This window comes from Durio zibethinus, chromosome 26 (genome assembly GCF_047325235.1).
Source record: "Durio zibethinus cultivar Kanyao isolate XHJ-2024 chromosome 26, ASM4732523v1, whole genome shotgun sequence".
NCBI lineage: Eukaryota > Viridiplantae > Streptophyta > Magnoliopsida > Malvales > Malvaceae > Durio > Durio zibethinus.
Window position 1 is genome coordinate 7,608,268 of NC_143187.1, and position 21,096 is coordinate 7,629,363.

At 32.0% G+C, this 21,096-nt stretch overlaps 3 protein-coding genes across 8 annotated transcripts; all 3 read left to right on the forward strand.

The window, feature by feature from the left end:
• Positions 1-1,054: 1,054 nt before the first annotated feature.
• LOC111274864 (la-related protein 6A-like) lies at positions 1,055-6,168 on the forward strand. 6 transcript variants are annotated; one of them, XM_089756011.1, is made up of 11 exons: positions 1,055-1,410; positions 1,580-1,661; positions 3,191-3,285; positions 3,466-3,537; positions 3,618-3,697; positions 3,809-3,893; positions 4,711-4,758; positions 4,879-4,944; positions 5,004-5,155; positions 5,544-5,622; positions 5,726-6,168. In XM_089756011.1, the coding sequence occupies exons 1-11, from the start codon at positions 1,138-1,140 to the stop codon at positions 5,834-5,836; spliced, it is 1,143 nt and encodes a 380-aa protein (XP_089612137.1). In that variant the 5' UTR covers positions 1,055-1,137; the 3' UTR covers positions 5,837-6,168. The 6 variants fall into 6 exon arrangements, with proteins under 6 accessions (XP_089612137.1, XP_022715559.2, XP_089612136.1 ...); XM_022859824.2 differs by having other exon boundaries at positions 5,018-5,155; XM_089756010.1 differs by having other exon boundaries at positions 3,637-3,697; positions 3,790-3,893; positions 5,018-5,155.
• A 669-nt stretch (positions 6,169-6,837) lies between these two features.
• On the forward strand, positions 6,838-10,818 carry LOC111274865 (phospho-N-acetylmuramoyl-pentapeptide-transferase homolog). Its single transcript, XM_022859825.2, has 7 exons — positions 6,838-7,482; positions 7,568-7,788; positions 7,912-8,362; positions 8,478-8,542; positions 9,151-9,344; positions 9,720-9,928; positions 10,336-10,818. The coding sequence occupies exons 1-7, from the start codon at positions 7,234-7,236 to the stop codon at positions 10,516-10,518; spliced, it is 1,572 nt and encodes a 523-aa protein (XP_022715560.1). The 5' UTR covers positions 6,838-7,233; the 3' UTR covers positions 10,519-10,818.
• Positions 10,819-12,278: 1,460 nt separating this feature from the next.
• LOC111318668 (cytochrome P450 710A1-like) lies at positions 12,279-14,345 on the forward strand. The gene has a single exon (XM_022921542.2). It carries the CDS (start codon positions 12,563-12,565, stop codon positions 14,069-14,071), a length of 1,509 nt encoding a protein of 502 aa, XP_022777277.1. The 5' UTR covers positions 12,279-12,562; the 3' UTR covers positions 14,072-14,345.
• The last annotated feature ends 6,751 nt before the right edge of the window (positions 14,346-21,096 follow it).

Here is a 21,096-nt window from a genome sequence, read left to right on the forward strand (position 1 = left end):
GTAAATATTAAATAATTTTGTTTTAAGTGTTTAATATTATAATATTTTTAATATCAACGTTTTAAGTGAATTCCTCCTCTAAATATTATTATCAAATTTTAATTATTTTTTATATTAATAATTTTAATAATAAATTAATTTAATATATTTTAATAATAAATACTTTTTAATATATTAATAGTTATGTCAATATTATTTGAAAAAACAAGTTTTTTTTTTTTTAAATTAAACAACAAAAAATATTTTTCATTGATCCATTCCATAATAAAAAATCCTTACTTTTCCAAAAAATATAAATATTTTTTAAAAATATTTTTTGAAAGTCAAAATTTTAAAAATAAATTAAATATAATTATTAATCAAAAAAATGCATAGACCATGTGCAGAGATTTCTTTCTTTTTTTTTTTTTTTTTGGTTTAAAGAAATCTTAGAAATTTAAGAGTGAGAGTCAGACCAATTGCATTTATTTACATAAATGAAAAAGAAAAAAATTATTAAAGTGAAAAAAATATTACTGCTTCTATTCACATTTTTTTCAAATTTATTTGTAAATAAAATTATTTAATTATTTTTTTCTCTTTATAGCATTTTATTTTTAAATTTTTGGATATATAAATTTGAAAATTTTTAAGAGTTGTTGGATTTACAAATTTAAAAATTCTTAAAAGTCTCTTTATATTTATATTTGAAAGCTTTTAAAAACTTTCAAATTTATATATTCAAAAACTTAAAAATTTGTGTAAGATATTATTTTCAATTGAAATATTTTTTGAAATAACTTTTTTTAATTATCAAAACTAAAAATTTGATAAGTTATAAAATTTATTGAAAATGTACATCTAAAAATTTTAAAATTAAAGTGAAAAAATATAAATAGTTTTATCTAAAAAAATTCGAAAAAAAAATTGGATGTAAAAAGAAAAAAATGATGGAGTGTTTAGAACCTCTCCTGCCAGTATTTCTAACTTAGACCGATTTGACAAAAACACCCTTGAGTTGGCTCAAACGGACCTTTCCCGTTTTATTATAAATGGCACCGGGCAGAAGCAACGAGGGAGAGCAGGAGCAAGGAAATGAAAGAAAACGAAAGGGCGGGAGGGTTTTGATTTTCCTTTTCCCTCTCCTCTCTCTCTAAGATGGACAGCCACGTGGAGTCCACCGCCGCCACCGCTGGCGCCACCCCGCACTCTCCGCCTCTTGATCCTCTTGATTTCATTCCCGTCGGATCCCTAGAAGAGGAGATTCCATCTCCGCTGTCCGAAGAGTACCACGACCACGATCACGATCACGATCACGGTCATGACCATGAGCACGAGCAAGGTCAAGATCACGATCAGAATCAAAATCACGAGAACTCGTCGGCTACTGGTATCCTTACCGATGATCTCAAAATCAAGATCATTAAGCAGGCAAGGGCACAAAATTTTTCTCTCTTGCGTTCTTGCAATGTAAACCCTAGAATGTGTTCTGCCTCTTTTATTGTTTTCTTTTCCTTTTCCTTTTCCTTGTTCTTGTTTTCTTTTATATGAACTTTGTTGATAATTATTCATATATTTATGTTTGTGTGTGTTTTTATAGGTGGAGTATTATTTTAGCGATGAAAATTTGCTGATGGATAAGTATATGAAGACTATGATTAAGAAGAACAAAGAAGGGCTTGGTAAGTAATTAAAACTCTCGCTTGGTTTGTGTTTTTTTTTTTTTTCTTTTTAAAGTTTTAGCATTAAGAATTTATCATGCTTATACGGTTATACCATCCGCACACAATATATTGACGGCTGATTTCACGTTTGACCATATCTAAAACCTGAATTTGAGTATATATAGATTGAGCTATTATATTTTAACTTGTAGCCTTGATTAGTTTTTCTGTGTGGATACGAGCGGTGACTCAATTTTTAGTTGCTTTCACTGGATTGAAGATTTAAGAATATGGACTTGGATTTGGTTTTTAAATAGCTTATGGATGAACATAAATGATGTATTCAAATTGGTTTGAGACGATGAATTTGAGAAATAATAACTACATATAGGTATTTTGAACCCACGAATTGGTTAAGATTAATTAAATTTGTAGTTGAGTGAAACCCTGAGAACCCTATTTGAGTTTTCCTGTAAATGGTAGTTGATCATAGAATTCCTGTACAACTGACATGGAAAGGGCTTGGTAATTGCATCCAAATTTCTCTTCCTGTTATTTCTCTTGACAGTATTTGTTTGTTTAAATGGAAGAACGGGGCAGTGTCTTCTCTTTGCCATATATTTTCTCTCTTGTTTACTCTTCCATTTAGTTGTGAGGAATTCTAGTGTATATATTATTTCTGAAATTTTGAAATTTCCATAGAATAAATCTTAACTGATGAGGATGCCCTTCTCTTTAACAGAAAAGATCCAATCTTTAACTTTCTTTTTTTTTTATTCTATTTTATAAGCAATAAATGTAGAGAGATACTCTTGGATAGAGTTGATGAAGGTGATGAAGTACAGCAGGTACTTATGAAAGGTCTAAGCCTCGATGTTTTCCTGGTGCAGCCAATTTGTGCTGTGCCGAACATCTGATGGATGGTTTGACCGAATGAATGGGCAACTTACTGCTTTCTGATTCATTCTCTATTCTTATAACTCCAATTTGACATCTCCCAACAAATGATTTTTGCCAAAATTGGTCAAATAGACCTATTATTTTGAGCATTACCCCTCTTTTCTATTCCCCCTTTGTATATTATTCTGGTAATTAGGCTTAGTAACAAAATTAGTTCATCAATTTCTAGCAAAATGGATATACACTTGGATCTCATTTTCTCATTCCTCCTTGTCACTATACCTGGAAAATGAAGTGAAACCTTTCATTTGTAGTTTATGAAGATTTTTTTTTTGTTGTAAGTTAATTTCTGAAATGTCAAGGACAGTTTTTATCCACTTTCAATGTTTCCTGTCTGTGCAAATTATTTCTGTTTATGAATGTTTGTTTTATGGATAATCCCAGTGATTAGTCGAAAATTGTGCAAGGTGGAGTATTCCCCTTCATTTTCTAGAATTGTTGTATGACTACTGTTTTTATTTGAAGCCCTGTTTACTTGATTGTTATCATAGGGTTAACTGCCTTCACTTTTCAGATGGAAATATTTATTTTTATTATCTTGATATCTTGTTATTTACATGCAAATGACTTTTTTCTTTTCCTTGCAGTTCCTATTTCAACAATTGCTTCTTTTAAGAAAATGAAAAAACTCACTAGAAGTTATCCATCAATAGTTGCCGCCCTCAAAGAGTCTTCCCTACTTGTATGTTTCTAGACTCTCACTCCTTATAAAGTTTGGCACTTTTCTTATGGTGCAACTGCAATATGGATCTGAGTTGCTTATGTTATAGGGATTTCATATGCCACAATCTCAATTCAGACAGATTTAGAAAATTTTGTTTCTTTCTGGTACGTAATTTCTAGTTTTATTGAAACCTCTCAGGTTGTGAGTTCCGATGGGAAAAAGGTAAAGCGCTGCAATCCTTTTTCACTCATTGAGGTCAGGGACCCAAAGGTATTTCTCTTATGGTACTTAATGGCTTCACTCTTGCATTCATATCTTTAATTTTGTGGCATCTAATTTGTGGACCCTAGTTATTTACTGTTTTGGTAGAAAATCTTCCGGAGGATCATTCAGTGGAGAACATTCGGAGGATATTTGGTGAAGTTGGACAGTATGCCTTTTTCTTATAAGAGAAAACATGCTCATTCTTTCTTCTTGCTGTTGGGTATGAAGTTTATGCTTCCTTCTTTTAAATGATTGTAGATTTCTTTCAAATTTTCAGCATAAAGAACATATCTGTCCGTGATCCTCATGCTGTGGAAGAGTCAAAGAAAAGTGGTAGGGCAGATATCTTGATCAGTAGTAAGGTGTGGAACTGGTTTATAGCTTGGCAGATACTATGTTGTGTATTTTGTCATTTTGTATTCCTTTCTCCTTCTCGTTCTCTTGTCAATTCCTCATTTTAATAATCTAACCGGTTATTGTATTGAGATGATATGCTTTCCAACAAAGCATTGAAATAAATCATCACCAAACAGTATTTTGTGTTATTTGTGGTTTCTTTGTAACAAATCAGTTGGCAGATTAGCATGCATTGTTGTTGTGGGACTTGGTTACGTATCATCTCTAGAATTTATGATGTTTAACTTCTGCGAGCGTCTTTAGTTTGCTGTAGATTGCAAGCATGACACGACTTTCTTTATAAGAGCTATCTACAGCAGATTTCTTGCTATGTTGTCATCATGTGTTAAAACCCTTTGTCTTTGAAACATACAGTGTCCTTAACTCTTGTAAGGAGCCTTTCGGAAATGGATTAGAGAAAAAAATTCTCAATTCTTGTTAAAAATCTTCATAGGAAGCGATTATGAAAATTATATATGGTTTATTTGGGGCATAAGTGGTTTACTGGGCAAAATGTAAGCTTAATGATTGTTTTGCTATTTTACACCACTAGACTTTTAGGTTAAGATTAATTTGCAGATGAACAATACCTGGTAAAAGATGTGCAAGCTATAACTATAGAACACCGTTGAGTATATTTGGGTTGGTCTAACCTGTGTCCCTTTTGAAGTTTGTTTTGATGCAGAATAGCAATGTTGCTTGTATACTGGTTGTAACAGTACTTTCTTTACATGTATACAACCTTGTTTACGATATGCATAATTTCCTGGTTTCTGAATCTAGTTACATGCTCTAGTGGAGTATGAGACAGTGGAGGCTGCTGAAAAAGCTGTAAGTGTCAAGGAAATCTTTAATCCACTGTATTGTTTTTGGATAATTATAATCCACTTTAACTGATATCATAATTAATTGATTAAATGATTTTGAGCACTTCTCTGGTTATTGGATCAGGTGATTACTTTGAATGATGAACAAGACTGGAGAAATGGCATCCGGGTTAAGCTTCTTAAACGAATGGTAATAGCTCCTGTTTCTTTACCTTTATGACTTTAGTAATAATCTAGTATTGATGTTAGTTCCCTTGTTATAGGGCAAGTATGGGCAGCGAAGGCAAACCCGGAGGGGATCTGATCCTGAAAAGAATAGCAATGCTAGAGCATCTGATCAAACAGGAGATGAGGAGAATAATACCTCAAGTGAGCATCATGAAGATATACCGGATGAGGAGGTAGGCTCTATGTTCTTTTTCATATGAATTCTGATATAACAAGTTAGAGCATTTTGGGCTGAACTAATATGTGATGAATTAGAAGGGCATAAAACATTATTTTATTTTACTTTTTTGAGACAGTCAAAGTAAATGGATGTTGGACCTCTTGTTTTGTTTTCATGTTTTCGCGAATTTTGGCAGACTGAGGTGGTACTAGGCAAGGCATTCAGAATTATTCCCTTAGATTGTAGATCATAGATGCATTCATGAAACAAGGAAAAAAAAAAGAGTAATAATGAGAGGAGCAACTAATATATGATAAAATTGCACCCAAAAAAAATTAATATATGATAAAAAGGAAAAGTTTGTTTATCTTTTTAAATATTTTTTTGCTTCTACATTTTAGGACGGGGAGCATTTGTCCAAGGACAAAAACGTGCATCAGTTTAGAAACAAAGGACGAGCAAGGAGACAGAAAACTCGTGGTACCAACGGACCTGATATTAGAATAATCACAGCTCTAGCTTTTTGTATTTTCTTTCTTTCCCTATTTTACTAGAGTTTATTTTAAAATATTATGTTATACAGGCCATGGAACTACATCCTCTACTCATGCCGTTGAACCATCAAAGCCACCGCCGGGCCCTAGAATGCCTGATGGAACCAGGGGATTCACAATGGGACGTGGACGACCCCTAGTTTCTAAACAGAACAAGTGACTTAGTGTTGGTTGTTGTGCATTATACAGATGTGGAAGCCGGAAGCGGGGCTTAGTTTGAAATCCAATGGATTGTTGACTTACTGTTTGCTTTATCTTTAAAAAACTCTTGGCATTCCAATGATGATATACGACCTAAATTGCTCATGTTTTGGATTATGTTTGTACAAATTAAGTATGGCCAATTATGTGCTTGTGTTTATGCTTGTAAGTCAAGTGTTTAATGAGTTCTAGGAGTTATGCAAATGACATATGGCCACAACAACTTTATATATAAAAAGATAATAATTTATAAATTATTTTTGTTGCTTAATTTTTCCTTAGCTTATCAAATTCTTGAAAGTCATTTTCTAGGAATCGAAGACCGGTCATGTGAAAGATTTTTAGGCTCTCAATTATGGAATTTATGTTTGACTACTTTAAATACAAATCTTTCATTAATTTATACATTAATTTTCAATTATAATAATTGAGCTTGGGCTTGACTGAGTGGTCCTTTTTGGATCGTATCAGTTAATATTACGTCTAGTGTTACGAGTTATGCTTTCTTTTAACTAAGTAATAGGTTCCGCGGTATTTGAATGGATACTTTCATTCAAATCAGTTAAAAACAATTTTATTTTTAATAAAAAATTAAGAAGTCATAAGTCAATTTTAAGTATATACAATGACATATTGAGAAAAAATAAAAATACATCAAAGTGACCTAAGCATTTTTCGTATATATAAAAAAATATTTTTTATTAATATAAAAAAAATATTAAATATTTTCATCATCATCGAGTTAAAGAGATAACTCTAGATAAATAATTTAATACATACTTTAATCAGCTTCGCTCAATAATATATCGATTGTTCATTTTGTTCATTCCCTGTAAAAAGTAAATGAAATTTTATAATTGTTCTATTTATAATTATGATAATGCTTGAAATGAGGATATTTTTTTTGCACATAAAATCTTTCATCTTGATATTTTTATGCGATTATGAGTGAGTGATTTATGACAATCTATGCCCAATCATATTCTTATACAAGGATGGATCATGAGATCTAGCTGGCTAACCCATTTACCCGATCTTAATCCAACCTGGCCCGCGTGAAATCAATAGATTCAAACGTTCCTTCACGCTCTAGAGGGCGTTTTTCGATGTTTACAAAGGGTTCTTTAAGCACTGTTTCCTTTTTCTTTTTTTTTTTTCAGTATCCACCGTTTGAAAAACCCCTAGTTCTGCTTTTGTTTCTTTGTCTTTTTTTTTCTTTTTCATCTATCAGTTTCTGTTATTCACTTGAACATACATTATTCTCGAATGGCCTCAGATCTCTCCAAGTGAATTTTTCGATCTCATTTTCGTGCTTTCGTTTGGGTTCTAAATAGTCATGCGATCTCATTCCTCGTCTTCAAATCTACACCATTTCTCTTCTTGGGGACTCTCTCGTTCCCCAAAACGACGCAACCTTTTTTCCGTTTCATCTCGCGTCCCACTCCTATCATCTCCTCGGCTTTGCGGTGCTGTTGCTTCAAATTTCTACCCTCCAATCAAGTTAAATTTGCAACGATCAAAAAATTCACATAAGCGAAGTCGACGATATCGACAGGACGTCGTTGAAGTTAACGCCGCCGAGGATGTAAGTAATAACATTTACTTTTCAATATGGTTTCTGAAATGAATTTTGTAATTTTATGATTGGGTTTTTGTTATATTTTTTTTAGGACTCAGTGGGAATATCTTCGTTTGATGACTGGGTTGTTGACGATTCATTGGCTACATATATGTTTTCTTCATCAAGTGATGGGGAAGATAGCGATGGGGAAATCGTATTGAACCCTTTGAGTGAGGCGGATTTGCGTCCTGTCAAGGTCTCAACCGACGAAGCCATAACCTTGGCGGCCCATCGGCTTACTTTAATTGGAAGAGACCAAAATAGACACAGGCAAGCTCTTTTAGGAATTTTCTGATCCATTGGGTAAATGAGAATCAATTAATTAGAGGGAGTCTTCATAAATTAATACCCTTTTCAAGGCTTTTGTTTAAAGTTTGCCTAAAATAATTTCAGGACGTACCATGGACTGTTAATCAACTTGGCCCTTATAATTTTCCTGACAATGGTTCTTTTACTCGTGGATTGGTGTGGATGGAAAATTGTCAGGCTACCCTTGGCGCCATTCTACTTGACCTCCCCATTTTTCATATCTTTGATCTTAGCTTCATGTGCAGGTTATATTTGTGTCCCCTTGCTTAAAACTCTTAAGCTCCATCAAATACTTTGGAAAGAAGGGCCTGCTAGACATTCCAGAAAGAAGAGTACCCCAACGATGGGTGGTCTTTTTTTTATACCAGCTGGTATATCTGTTGCGAAATTCTTAACTGGTTTTTCTTCTATTGAAGTTTCTGCTGCAGCAGCAGCAACCTTAGCATTTGCTGCAATTGGACTACTTGATGACGTCTTAAGTTTCGACAGGCAACACAACAGTGGCTTATCTCCATGGTTAAGACTACTTTTTGAGGTATTTACGTTTTTGCTTTCCTCTTTCATTGATCATATATGCTTCATCCTTGTTGCCTTTGGAGTTCATTCTTACCCCAGTTATTGCAATAATCTCAAAGCTTTTGTCATTGCAGGCAACTGTTGGGATTTGGTTTTCATTTTGGTTGGATGCTACAAATTTTTCGTCACCCTATGGCATGTATATCTTCTTGTAACTAATCTGATCACATTTATCTGATGGTAACTCACATATCTATTCTTGTGTCCGAAAAATTTTGACAAAGTACCAAGTTTCCTTTACTTTTCATTTGAAAACATATTTAGGGTCTACTGATCTTATCGAAGTTCTTTGATTGAAAGCCATGCTATACATTCCCTTGTTCTTTTATATGAGGTAATAAACCTTTTTCTTTCTTAACATAAAAAAGAACACAATTTTAAAAATAGGATACCTTCTATTGAAGGAGAATTATCATTATAAGAACTTTTAGGGGGAATTGTAGCACTTAGGTGGATGAATATCAATATGTGTGTGTGAGCTAATTTTTTTTCTTTATTGAATTCTTATTTTTTGTGGAACACCATTTTAAAAATTACAGATTACCCTCTTTCTTGTCAAGCAATGTGTCTTTAATGAATGATTGCTTGATTAATAAAACTACAATTAGGTCTTTCAAATTTCTGCTCCCATTGCTTCAATTCCCACTTTAGACTATCTTTTAAAGACTATACTTGTTGATTGTTATCTTTTTTGCTCAAATGATTCTTAGGTTTTCACTCAGACCATTTCATAACTTTTTAATGCAGGAAAACGCTGGTTCCTCTACCTGCACCACTGGGCCTTGTGTACTTGGGAAAATTTTACCTATTGTTGACTTCATTTTGTTTTGTTTCCATGGGAAATGGGGTTAACTTAACCGATGGTCTTGATGGTCTGGCTGGAGGGACTGCTGCATTAGCTTTTATTGGAATGTCAATTGCGGTGCTTCCAATATGCCCTGGTTAGTATAGATTTCTTTTGAACAAGCAATATAACTAGTTGGAAGAAAGGAGGGAAATTTTCTCTATTCTCTGGAAATGGCCACATAGCTTTTTCGAGATCCCATCTACATTTGTTTTGTCTGTTTACACTTTCTCTATTGGCCATTGCAACAACAACATTTTCAAAGTCACACCATTGCTCTTTCGAGTTGCATCATTTGGATGATGTATGCAAGACAGTGATTTAAAGCTCACTCCTGGAATTTTGTTGAAGTTATCATAATATGAAAATGTTATTGTTGCAATGGCCAATTCATTCATCTAAATTTAATCTTTTATGCTTTTACAAGTATAATCTTTCATTGCTAAATGTTTTTTTTTCCAATCCCAATCAGAACTTGCTATATTTGGAGCATCAATGGCAGGGGCCTGTGTTGGTTTTCTTTTGCACAACGGGTATAAAGCATCTGTATTTATGGGTGATACTGGATCCTTGGCCCTTGGTGGCGCATTAGCTGCAATGGCTGCTTGTACTGGAATGTTCTTTCCCTTATTCATTTCATCTGGTTTCTTCATTTTGGAAGCATCATCAGTTCTCATGCAGGTATGCTACGTCAGTTATTGTCTGATTCTTTTCCAATTTTGTTGAAAAATTAGCAAATACAAATGTGTAAAATTTGCATCAGGATATGTTAATTTGAGTCACATCTAATAATTAATTCACAAATCAGTATTTCTTCCAACCATGTATTATCAAGCTGCCCTCAGTTACCCCCAACTTTTACCTAATGGTTGCTCATGCTTTTACTTTCCTTTGATTTCGTAGTCATTAATAAGATATTAACTTGAAGTGCGTGGTTCATTGATGTACTATCAATGTACTATTGGGTCATAGTTTCAAGTTTGTATATGATATATCATTGCCGCAATGAGAGATGAATGTCTGATAAAAATTTTCTTTAGACTGCATGCCGTTTTCTTAGGCATGATAACTGATGATGTATTTGTTAGGTGTTATACTTTAAAACAACAAAGCACTTGTGGGGAAGTGGGTGCCGCCTGTTTAGAATGGCTCCTTTGCATCATCATCTGGAGTTATGCGGGCACAAAGAACCAATTATTGTTGCTGGCGCATATGTTGTATCCTGTGTTTTTGCTTTATTTGCTGGTTACATAGGCCTTATATCAGCATAACCTCTGTGATCATTTTCACCCATCTCCATTTTGTTCCCCTAGTTATGGTCATAAAAGGTTTTCTTTTTTCCCACTATTTCTGAATCTTTTATTTGATCTTCCCGTTTAATGTTGATACCATTATGCTTTAGAAGATTTATAATAGAGTGGTAGAAATTCATGTATCCATGCAATTTTGATATACATTTTTTACCAACAGAAGCTGAATGTAACATGAGCCTGCGAGTCTATGTACACAGCAGTTTAATTACATTGGATGAATGAGAGTTTACAGTGATAGAAGTTTTTTGGTTCATGTAGTTGAGGTCATCCTCTAGTTATAAGTCTTTTTTTTAAATCCAAGAGGGCATATTCCTTATTCTTTTTCTCATTTTGACTCCAATTATTTGTTTTTTGATACTCGAACTTGGCTAGAATCAGCATTTTTGTGATAATTCATTTTGTAGATTGTGGATATCACTCCTTGGCACATAACAGCAGAAGTAGATCTACTGCCATAGTTGTGTTTTTCTTGGTTGTGGTAATACTGTTTGATGTGCCTCCCTAAACATGTCATGAAAATGCAGAATATCACCATCATATTAATTCTTACTTGTCTGGAAAATATATTTGATGCAGTTGTTATGTAATGGCCTTTTCCTTAATATTGTGCTTCATGTTAATTGTTTCATGTGAGATATTCATTTTATTCTACTTAAAAGCAGAAAGGATTTTCATTCTTTGAAACACCATTTTACAAATGGTTGGATTTTAACGGTCTATAATATTCATTAATCACGAAATTATTTTTTAATTAAAATATTTTATGGTATATTTTCATATAAAACCCATATTTTATGGTCTAGATTTTTATTATGGATTCACAAACCTTGAAAAATGTTTGAACCCAGAATAAAAAAATAAAACCCTTGAGGTTTGTTTTGACCTAGAAAATGAACCCAAAGGAAAAAAAAGAAATGACACAATATTGGTATTTGTAAGAAGCGTTATATTATTTTACATTTTTAAAATTGTTATTTATTTTAATTTTTACTCAAATTAACACAAAAATAATTTTATTTTATTTCTTTCTTTCACGATTTAATTTAATCAAATTGATATTTTATTTCTTAATTTAAAAAATATAAAAATGCTATCAAATCAGTTTCAACATTCAATGGTATGCGGCGGAAGCTTCTAAAAAAGCGTATTGGAATTAACATTTTTCGGCTGAGTGATAAAAAGTCTTAATTTAGACACGAGGGCTTGGATTCGAATCAACAACCACTTTTTCCACTCCTAAGAAGCAAAAAAAAAAAAAAAAAATCTAGTTTTAATATTAACTAAAAGCTTAAGTTTACCAAAATTTAAAAAATTAAAATTAAATTAAATTAATTTATTTAACCATCTTTAAAACGTAATTTTAACATTTTTAAAATTAAAATTAAAATAGTTATAGTTTTTTCCTCTATTTGGAAACTATTATCTTTTTTTATAAGAAAAAACATAGAGGCTACGACTTTCAAAGATACTTGAAAAAGCCCAATTTCTTTTTTTTTTCAGAAGACTAGAAAAGGGCAAAAGCGTTAAAAATATAAAATAAAATAAACAAATGTTTCTTTCTTTCTTTCTTTCTTTTTATTGTATTATATTTTTCAAAACAAAACCCTTCTTCGGATTTGTCTGGACCGAAATATGCTGAAATGCCACGTCAACGCCTACGTATCCCAGCTGTACCGCTATTTCTTCATCCCTTCGCCGTCCTATTTATCCCCCGCAAGCAACCTCCCTTCCCCGCCTGTTCTGTCCTTTCTTTTCTTATCTCTCGTTATCCGCCTCCCCTTTCTCGGCACAAAGTAGTTTATAGATGTAAAAACTAAAACCACATTTACATGAAACTCGTTGGATTCTGCTTCAGTCACCCGAATCTCCTTTTGTTTTTTGAAATAATTGAAATTTAAACTCGTATCCTCACTTCTTCCCCCCCCCCCCTTCTATTTAAACACTTTCTTCTTCGCTCATTTCCTTTCAAACCCAAATCATTCACTCACATTTCAAATAAAAGATGAACTCTTTTCTATCCTTTCTTTCTCCTTTGATTCCAGTTTTGGTCACCCTTTTTGTTCTTCTCCTTTTCTTAGAACAGATCTCTTACTTACGAAAAAAGCGAAATGTCCCTGGTCCAAACATGGTTCTTCCTTTCTTGGGCAACGTAATTTCTCTAGTCAGAAAACCGACAAGGTTCTGGGAAGTTCAATCTGAGTTGTCAGCTTCTGTTGGGTTTTCCGTTAATTATGTTATCGGGCGGTTCATCGTCTTTGTCCGAAACACTGAACTTTCTCACCTTATCTTTGCCAACGTTCGGCCCGATGCTTTTTGGCTGGTGGGACATCCCTTTGGTAAAAAACTCTTCGGCGAGCATAACATGATCTATATGTTCGGACAGGATCACAAAGCTCTCCGCCGTCAGATCGCTCCTAACTTCACTCCCAGAGCGCTGTCAACCTACACCGCGTTGCAGCAGATCATTATTCTCGAACATTTAAAATCTTGGGAGCGTCTTTCCTCAGAACCTCCCGAGCAGCCGATTTCTCTCCGTCTTTTAGTTCGCGACTTGAATCTGGAAACTTCTCAAACCGTTTTCGTTGGTAGGTATTTATCTCGTGAAGCTCGCGAGAAATTCAGGGTAGATTATAATCTTTTCAATACGGGTTTAATGAAGCTCCCATTTGATCTCCCCGGTTTCGCGTTCCGAAACGCCAGGCTGGCAGTTGAGCGGTTGGTCAAAACCCTTACTGATTGCGCTGCTCAAAGCAAAAAGAGAATGTTCGACAGAGACGAGCCTTCTTGTTTAATCGATTTCTGGATGCAAGAAACAGTTAGAGAAATCGTAGAGTCCAAAACAGCGCCGCTTCACTCTACCGATGAAGAAATCGGCAGTTACCTCTTTGATTTCCTCTTCGCCTCTCAAGATGCCTCCACCTCATCACTCCTCTGGGCGGTGTCCCTCCTCGATTCTCATCCCGATGCTCTCCGGAAAGTTCGGGAGGAAGTTTCGAGAATATGGTCGCCGGAATCGGATATTTTAATAAGCGCCGAGCAATTGAGGGAAATGAAGTACACGCAAGCGGTTGCGCGTGAGGTTGTCAGATATAGGCCGCCGGCGACGTTAGTGCCGCACATTGCGAGGGAGGATTTCCCGTTGACCGACTCGTACACGATCCCGAAGGGCTCTATTGTTTTCCCATCAGTTTACGAGTCGTCCTTCCAAGGGTTCCCGGAGGCGGACCGGTTCGAACCGGAGCGGTTCTCGGAGGAGAGGCACGAGGAAGTGATTTTCAAAAGGAATTACCTGGCATTTGGTGCTGGGCCCCACCAATGCGTTGGCCAAAGGTACGCGTTGAATCATCTAGTGCTTTTCATTGCCATGTTCGTTACTTTGCTCGATTTCAAGAGGCACCGAACCGACGGCTGTGATGAAATCATGTACTGTCCGACCATCTGTCCTAAAGACGGATGCAAAGTTTTCCTGTCTAGGCGTTGTTCACGTTATCCTAATCTCTCTCTTAATTGACCAAAATGCCCTTCCTTGTTCTCTGTTTTCTTATCTCTTAAAACTAGGAATTGGTGTCCTGTGTTGTTCTTTCTCACGTCATTCAGGGGTGGAACAGTCAAACTTTGCTTTTTGTTTATGATTCTTTTGTGTGGTGTAATGTATAGAGAATTGATGGACGGTTCGGATTTTTTAAAATTTAAAGAAAAAATTTATGTTGGAGTCATTGATGAGGGTGTAAAATGGGACGGTGTTGAGGCGTCAAATAAAAAAAAAATTATTTTGGAATTCCAATTAGATTGCCCTTTGTTTCTCGTTGTGAATTGTATATTACAATTTCCATGGAATGGCCTTGTCTTATTTGGGTATCAAGTGAAAACAGTGAGTTTAGGATAAGCTGTTCATGCAATATATAAAAGAATCACGTTGATATGTTCAAAAGAGAAATCCTTGATAACATTAATTTATTATCACCATATTGGTGTGGTTGGTAACTGACAGCTTACTCAAATAATTGAGGTATGTGAGCATTATCTTTCGAAGCCAAACTGGCATTTTTGGGAAAAATGTAGGAATTCTAAAGTTTGAAAATGTTTCCTTCATCTCGCCTGCTTGTTCAATGCTTATATTCTCGACTTCAACTCATGTTTATTTTTTAAATTACAAGTAAAAAAAGTGCTAAATATTGTATTGCAGACAACCTATTTTTTAAGGTTACAACTATAGTCTTTAAACCGTAAGTCTTGTTTTGTTTTTGTTGCTTTGTGCAATAGCCTCGAAAGAAATCAAAAGAACCAAAAAAAAAAAGACTAATTGAAGGTGTTATATTATAAATTTATATACCATAAGTTTGAAAGGGTGAAAACTGATAAGGTATACTTTTATGTGCTTGAATTTAAATTGACTCATGCAGGATGCATTATCCCATAATTAGTAGCGATTTCATCATTGACAACCAACACAACCATACATTACATTTTGCCAACTAATAATGCTAGTAGCCAGTATATATATTTAAACCAATATAAAAAAAAATGACAAAAAAATTTAAAAAAAAATGCAGGATTAGTTAAATATACCGATGCGGTCAATGTACGGTCAATGAGGGCCCATGAAATGACAAGGATAAGGCCTTGAGATTGATTACTAGGTCTCAAGTTCAAAAATCACAGTGAGCTTCATTCAATTTTATGTTAATTTATTTAATTTATTCTTGTAATATATTTTAAGTATTTTAATTTAATTTTAAATCATTAAAATTAAGATTCAAAATTCTATCAAACCATATTACATCATTTGTATTGAATAATTTTTTATTGAATTGTAATATAATAATCACATCATATCATAAGAGAGATTGATCTGATTTTTTTTTTAATCAATTAATTTTAATTAGGGGTGTAAATGATATATCAGTACTCGTAAGTTATTCGGGTTCGATTCGAAGAAAACTCGAATTCAGTTCGATTATTATCGAGTCGAGCTCGAATTCGAGTAGCTCGACTTATCGATCAAGTCAAATTCGAGTATTTTTATATCCGGATCGAATAGTTCATAAGCCTAATTGAACTTTTATATTTAAATATATTTTTATTATTTTAATTAATAAACTATTTCGAATTCGAGTTCGAGTTCGAGTATAAATAATCAAACTTTTATCGAATATACGAATCGAACTTATTTTTACATATTAATTGAACTTAATCGAGTAAGCTTGAGTAGCTCGAATTCGATCACAAATTGAGCTCGAACTTGAAAAATAAAACTCGATCAAGTTTGAATGAATATTGAGCCGCGAATTGTAAATTAAGTTCGAGCTCAAATTTTTTACTGTATCGATTCGACTCGATTTGATTACATTTTTAGTCCCAACGTTGCACTAATACTATTGCAAAGATAAGACTGAAATATTCCACTTTCAACGTTTAAGACGCCTGAAGGCTTGAATTTTGTCTTTGCTTCTAGAACCAAATCAAACGCTTGAAGATAAAACCACAATTCGAGTTAGAAATTTGTTTTTAGTAACCTAAAATCTAAAATTTTAAAAATTTAGTAAGAGTTTGATGTCGCTATGATATAGGAATTAATTTTAGATTTTGAAATTAACGTTTAAAGATTAGGGACTATGCGGACTTTGAGAGGGACAAGTTGCCTAAAAGGTGACGCAATGAAGCTGTACTGTAGCATTTTAATTTCAATAATATATTGGTTCTCCAAGCAAAATATTGTTAGTTGAACAAACAAACCAATTTCAAATTGCAAACAATCACCAATCACGGGAAAAAACTAACTGCGGCTGCCTAATTTTCTGGTCCAGACTATCTATTTGGAGATTCGCATTTGGCAAATCGAACTTTAACCAAAGCCAAAATCTGCAGCCGATTGGTCAAAAAAGTTGTATTGTTTCTGAATTCTGAAAAGATTAGTTTGAAGGGTAATCACATGTTGATGCATGCTTGACACATGTCAACAGCGCAGAAGTTTCATGGTTCCTTGGGAGAAAATGATATGACTTTCACCGATTGGACTTTTTTTACTACGCCAAGTCTATAAGAAACAAGAAAATCTTGAAACCTGTTACTACTACAGTACTACTTACTTCTCTGATCCTTGAACGGTTTTTTTAATCAAATCCCACGAATTTGGCCCACCTAAATTCTTCAGGCAGAGCTGCAGAAGAGGCATACTGTCATTCAGAACTCAGAAGCTCGTGCCGGTTTGAGCATAACAAGAGACAGCTCCATGCTTTCAAGGCTCCCATCATCTGCCCTCTTGTTGTTCTTTGATGTCGTTGCCTTCCTGCTAGGAAAAACACAAAGCAACAAAAACAAATAAACAACACTTATAACTTCCTTGTTGAACTTATGAAGAAAACTGGAAAATAAAAAATGTACAACTTACAATATGGGAGAGTCTGTTTTCGTTAATACATAATCAACCATCTAGGTGGGTTGCGTCGGAAATAATGATTTAAATTTCATAAAAAATTTATTTATGATTTTTTGAGGTAAATTAGATATTGCTAGTTGCACATAAAAATTTATAAGAAAAAATTAAAAAAAATGAGATTATTTAATAGATAAGTTAGTATGTTTATAAATAATAAAATCTAAATAGGATTATGTATGAAAAAATATTAAAAAATTTATAATATTTTATGTGATAAACACCTCATAGGACATGAAAAGATTGAGAGTGTCTATATTTTTATATGTTGAATGGATTAAAGAAAAATGAAATGATTTACATAAGTATGTTGAGTGCATGGGTATGTGTGAATATTTGTTAAAATTAAGAATATTTCATAAGACTATAAGAGAATAAAAAAATTTATAAATATTAATTATGAGTGTTGATTAATAACATTATGTGTTTGTAATTTTATAAAACTAGTTGATTTTTTCTCATTTATGGACATAAAGCGGTTGGGTTGAACAACATTAAATTGTTGTCTCTTTCATAATTGATTGATTATAGTTTTGCTAGCTTGATTGTTTAATTGGACTGGAGCTTTTTCACTTAATAATTACAATCAGAGCTATCGTAATTCTATCAACTAGTATTAGAACAAAGGTTTGAGAAATAGCAAGAAATAAGCCTAAAAGAATTTGATTCAAAATAATAGTTCAAATTCATGTTTTCGAGAGATCAATTTGCATGAAACATAAATATACATAGAGAATATTGTTATGCGACTTTTATTGTTGGTAGAGTTAAACATGTCTAACTTTGAGATTGATAATTTTGATAAAATTTGAGCGAATGTGAAAATTGTTGGAATTAATGAACTTAAATCCCATAATAGATTTGTTTATGATTTTTGGAGATAGGTTAGATATTACTTGTGGGATAAAAAGACCTATAATAAAAGAATTATGAGAGAAAGTGATTTTTTATAAATAAATTAGTATGTTTGTAAATAGTTAAGTTTCAATAGGGTTAGATATGAAAAAAATATATAAAATAGTCGTAAATTTTATTATAAGATTAGAGGATATTAAGAATATTCTTATGGGTGTGTATTATTATATGTTTCAATAGATTATATAAGAATGAGATGATCCATAGAAATATGGTAAGTCACATGAATATGTATATGTAATTATTTTGATTAAAAATACTTCATAGGACTATAAGAAAATGATAAGATTTATGAATATTGAATGTGAATGTTGATTAATATAATTGTATATTTATAATTTTTTATAATTAGTGGATGATTTTTTTTATTTGTAAACGTAAGTTGATTGAATTGAATCATATTAAATTATTGTATTTGGTAAATTATAAAAATGATCAAGGCTTGGATAATTTGAAATAAACCGATACCATCATTTGGATGAACGTTGTGGGAGTGCTACAACCTTCTCCACGCGTAATCGACTTTCGAACTTAATATCTATTTTGCAGATCATATTCAATCAAATGGCCAATCACACCTAACAAAAAATATTGGTGGTGACTCACTTTCATCTATGTATAGCGGTAAATCCATAGATCTATATGTTATGACAGTAATTTTATAAAACTAGTTGATTTTTTGCTCATTTATGGACATAAAACAGTTGGGTGAAACAACATTAAATTATTGTCTCTTTCATGGATGATTGATTATACTTATGCTAGTTTGATTGTTTAATTGGATTGAAGTTTTTTTGCTTAATAATTGGAATTAGAGCTATTATGATTCTATCAACTAGTATTGAACAAAAGTTTGAGAAATAAGAAAAAAATAAACCTAGAAGAGTTCAATTTAATATAATAGTTCAAAATTTTGTTTTCAAAAAATTAATTTGCATGAAACATGAATACACATAGAGAATATTGTTAAGCGACTTTCATTATTGGTAGAGTTAAGCATGTTTAACATGAAAACTAATGATTTTGATAAATTTTGAATGAAGGTAAAGATTATTGGAAATAATGAATTCAAATTCTATAAGAGATTTTTTTATGATTTTTTAATATAAGTTAGATATTACTTATAGGATAGAAAGACTTGTAATAAATGAATTATGAGAGGAAAGAGATTTTTTATTAATAAACTACTATGTTTGTAAATAGTAGAGTTTCAATAGGATTATATATGAAAAAAATGTAAAAGAATTGTAAGTTTCATTAAGTAAACATCTTATAAGATTAGAGGATATTGAGAATGTTCTTATGGGTCTGTATTATTATATGTTTCAGTTGACTATATGAAAATGAGATGATTCACAAAAATATGGTAAATCACATAAATATATATATATATATATATGATTTTTTGGTTAAAAACACTTCATAGGACTATAAAAGAATAAGAAGATTTATGAATATTGATTGTCAATATTAATTAATATAATTATATATTTGTAATTTTTTATAATTAATAATTTTTTTTTTTCGTAAACATAAGTTAATTGAATTGAATTATGTTAAATTATTATATTTTATGAAATTAATCATTTGATCATAATTCCATTTATTTAATTATTTAATTAGATTGAAACCTTTTTGCTTAATAACTGAAATTAAAGCTATTATACTCTTAACATAGAAACCCAATTATTATTCACTGGCTGCCGTTGATGCCTCGTCCCCTCCCCAATATTGCAGGCAGGGCAATCTTTTTAATTCAAATTTAAAATCTCTAATAAGATCTTCAATCATGCATAAGAATAAAAGAGTCTTAGTTGAAGTGATCCTTATTGAAGTATATTATATATATTATCTTGTAACTTAGCAGGACAATCACATTCTAACAATCTTACTTATAAATATTAGTCAGTTAATAAGAAGCAATTTTTTTTTTATTTATAAAATTTGATTTTTTGTAAAAAAATATTTTAAATAAAATATTGAATAAATCATGTAAATAATATGTTTCTAAAGTCATTAGAAAAGAATGTGAAAACGAGATAAAGAATAAAAGTACTTCTAATCGAATAATATATATACATATAAATAATAATGTATTAAAAAAAAAAAAACAATCGCCTGACATCACAGAGTACATATTATATGAATAAATAAATATTTGCTTAGGTTAGCAAATATGTGGCTTTTTGCTTTGTGATCTACTCTTTGCCATTTTTTTCCTTTTAATCTTTAGCTTCTAGACACCTTATTAGACTTATCGATAAGAAGAAACAGATGGCCGTCCTAGGATGATTTTGACACTCAAATGATTTTATTTGCCGAATATGACATCTTCACCTGCCTCTCAATTTCTGTGTATCAAATTATCTTTCTTTTTGGTTCAATGCCAATCACATCAAATATTAACTTACTCATGTTTTTCATTGACTTTCACATAATTAAAAAAAAAAGTATATTTAATATTAAAATTATTTTTACATAAAATTGTAGTTTCTTTGTTTACAATGTCAAAAAAATAAAAAAACAGAAATAATAATTTTAAAATATAAAAGGCAAAGCTTTTAACTATTAAAAAACATAATTTTAGAATATTCTGAAAATAGTAAAATGAGAAAAATAGATTAATAATTTTTACATTTGTTTATCCCACATCACTCCGTTAGAAAAGTTCCTTTGGTGATTTTCTTTAATAAAAATACCAAATTATTTACATTTAATGTTTATTTTATACAAAACGACAAATAATACAGCTATTCGTGAGCTGATGAGTGGGGTTTAATCTCCTTCGGGCTTTAAAATTTCTTAGTACTCTTTCTTTTGTAACCAAAAAAAAAAGGAAATTGGTATCAATATTTAAAACAAAGTTTCATCAATAAAAATAATATAAATTAAAAAGAATAGTCAACAACGTGGTTATTCTTCGTGCCTATGATTTTTTTTTCTTAATTTCAAATGAAGAATTTCATTAATTTTTGAATTTCCCGAGAAAGTGTAATCTTCTCCTGTTTTTTATAGCACATTGGTTGTTTCTCCTGTGTTTTTTCTACCCCTGATTCATACAGATTGGAAATAAACAATTGTATGACAATAAAACAGCCATATCCTTGAAATCACAAATCGACTAAGGTAGCACGTTATCTTTGGCCCAACCACCTGAGGAAAAAAAAATGAAAAGAGGGATGGAA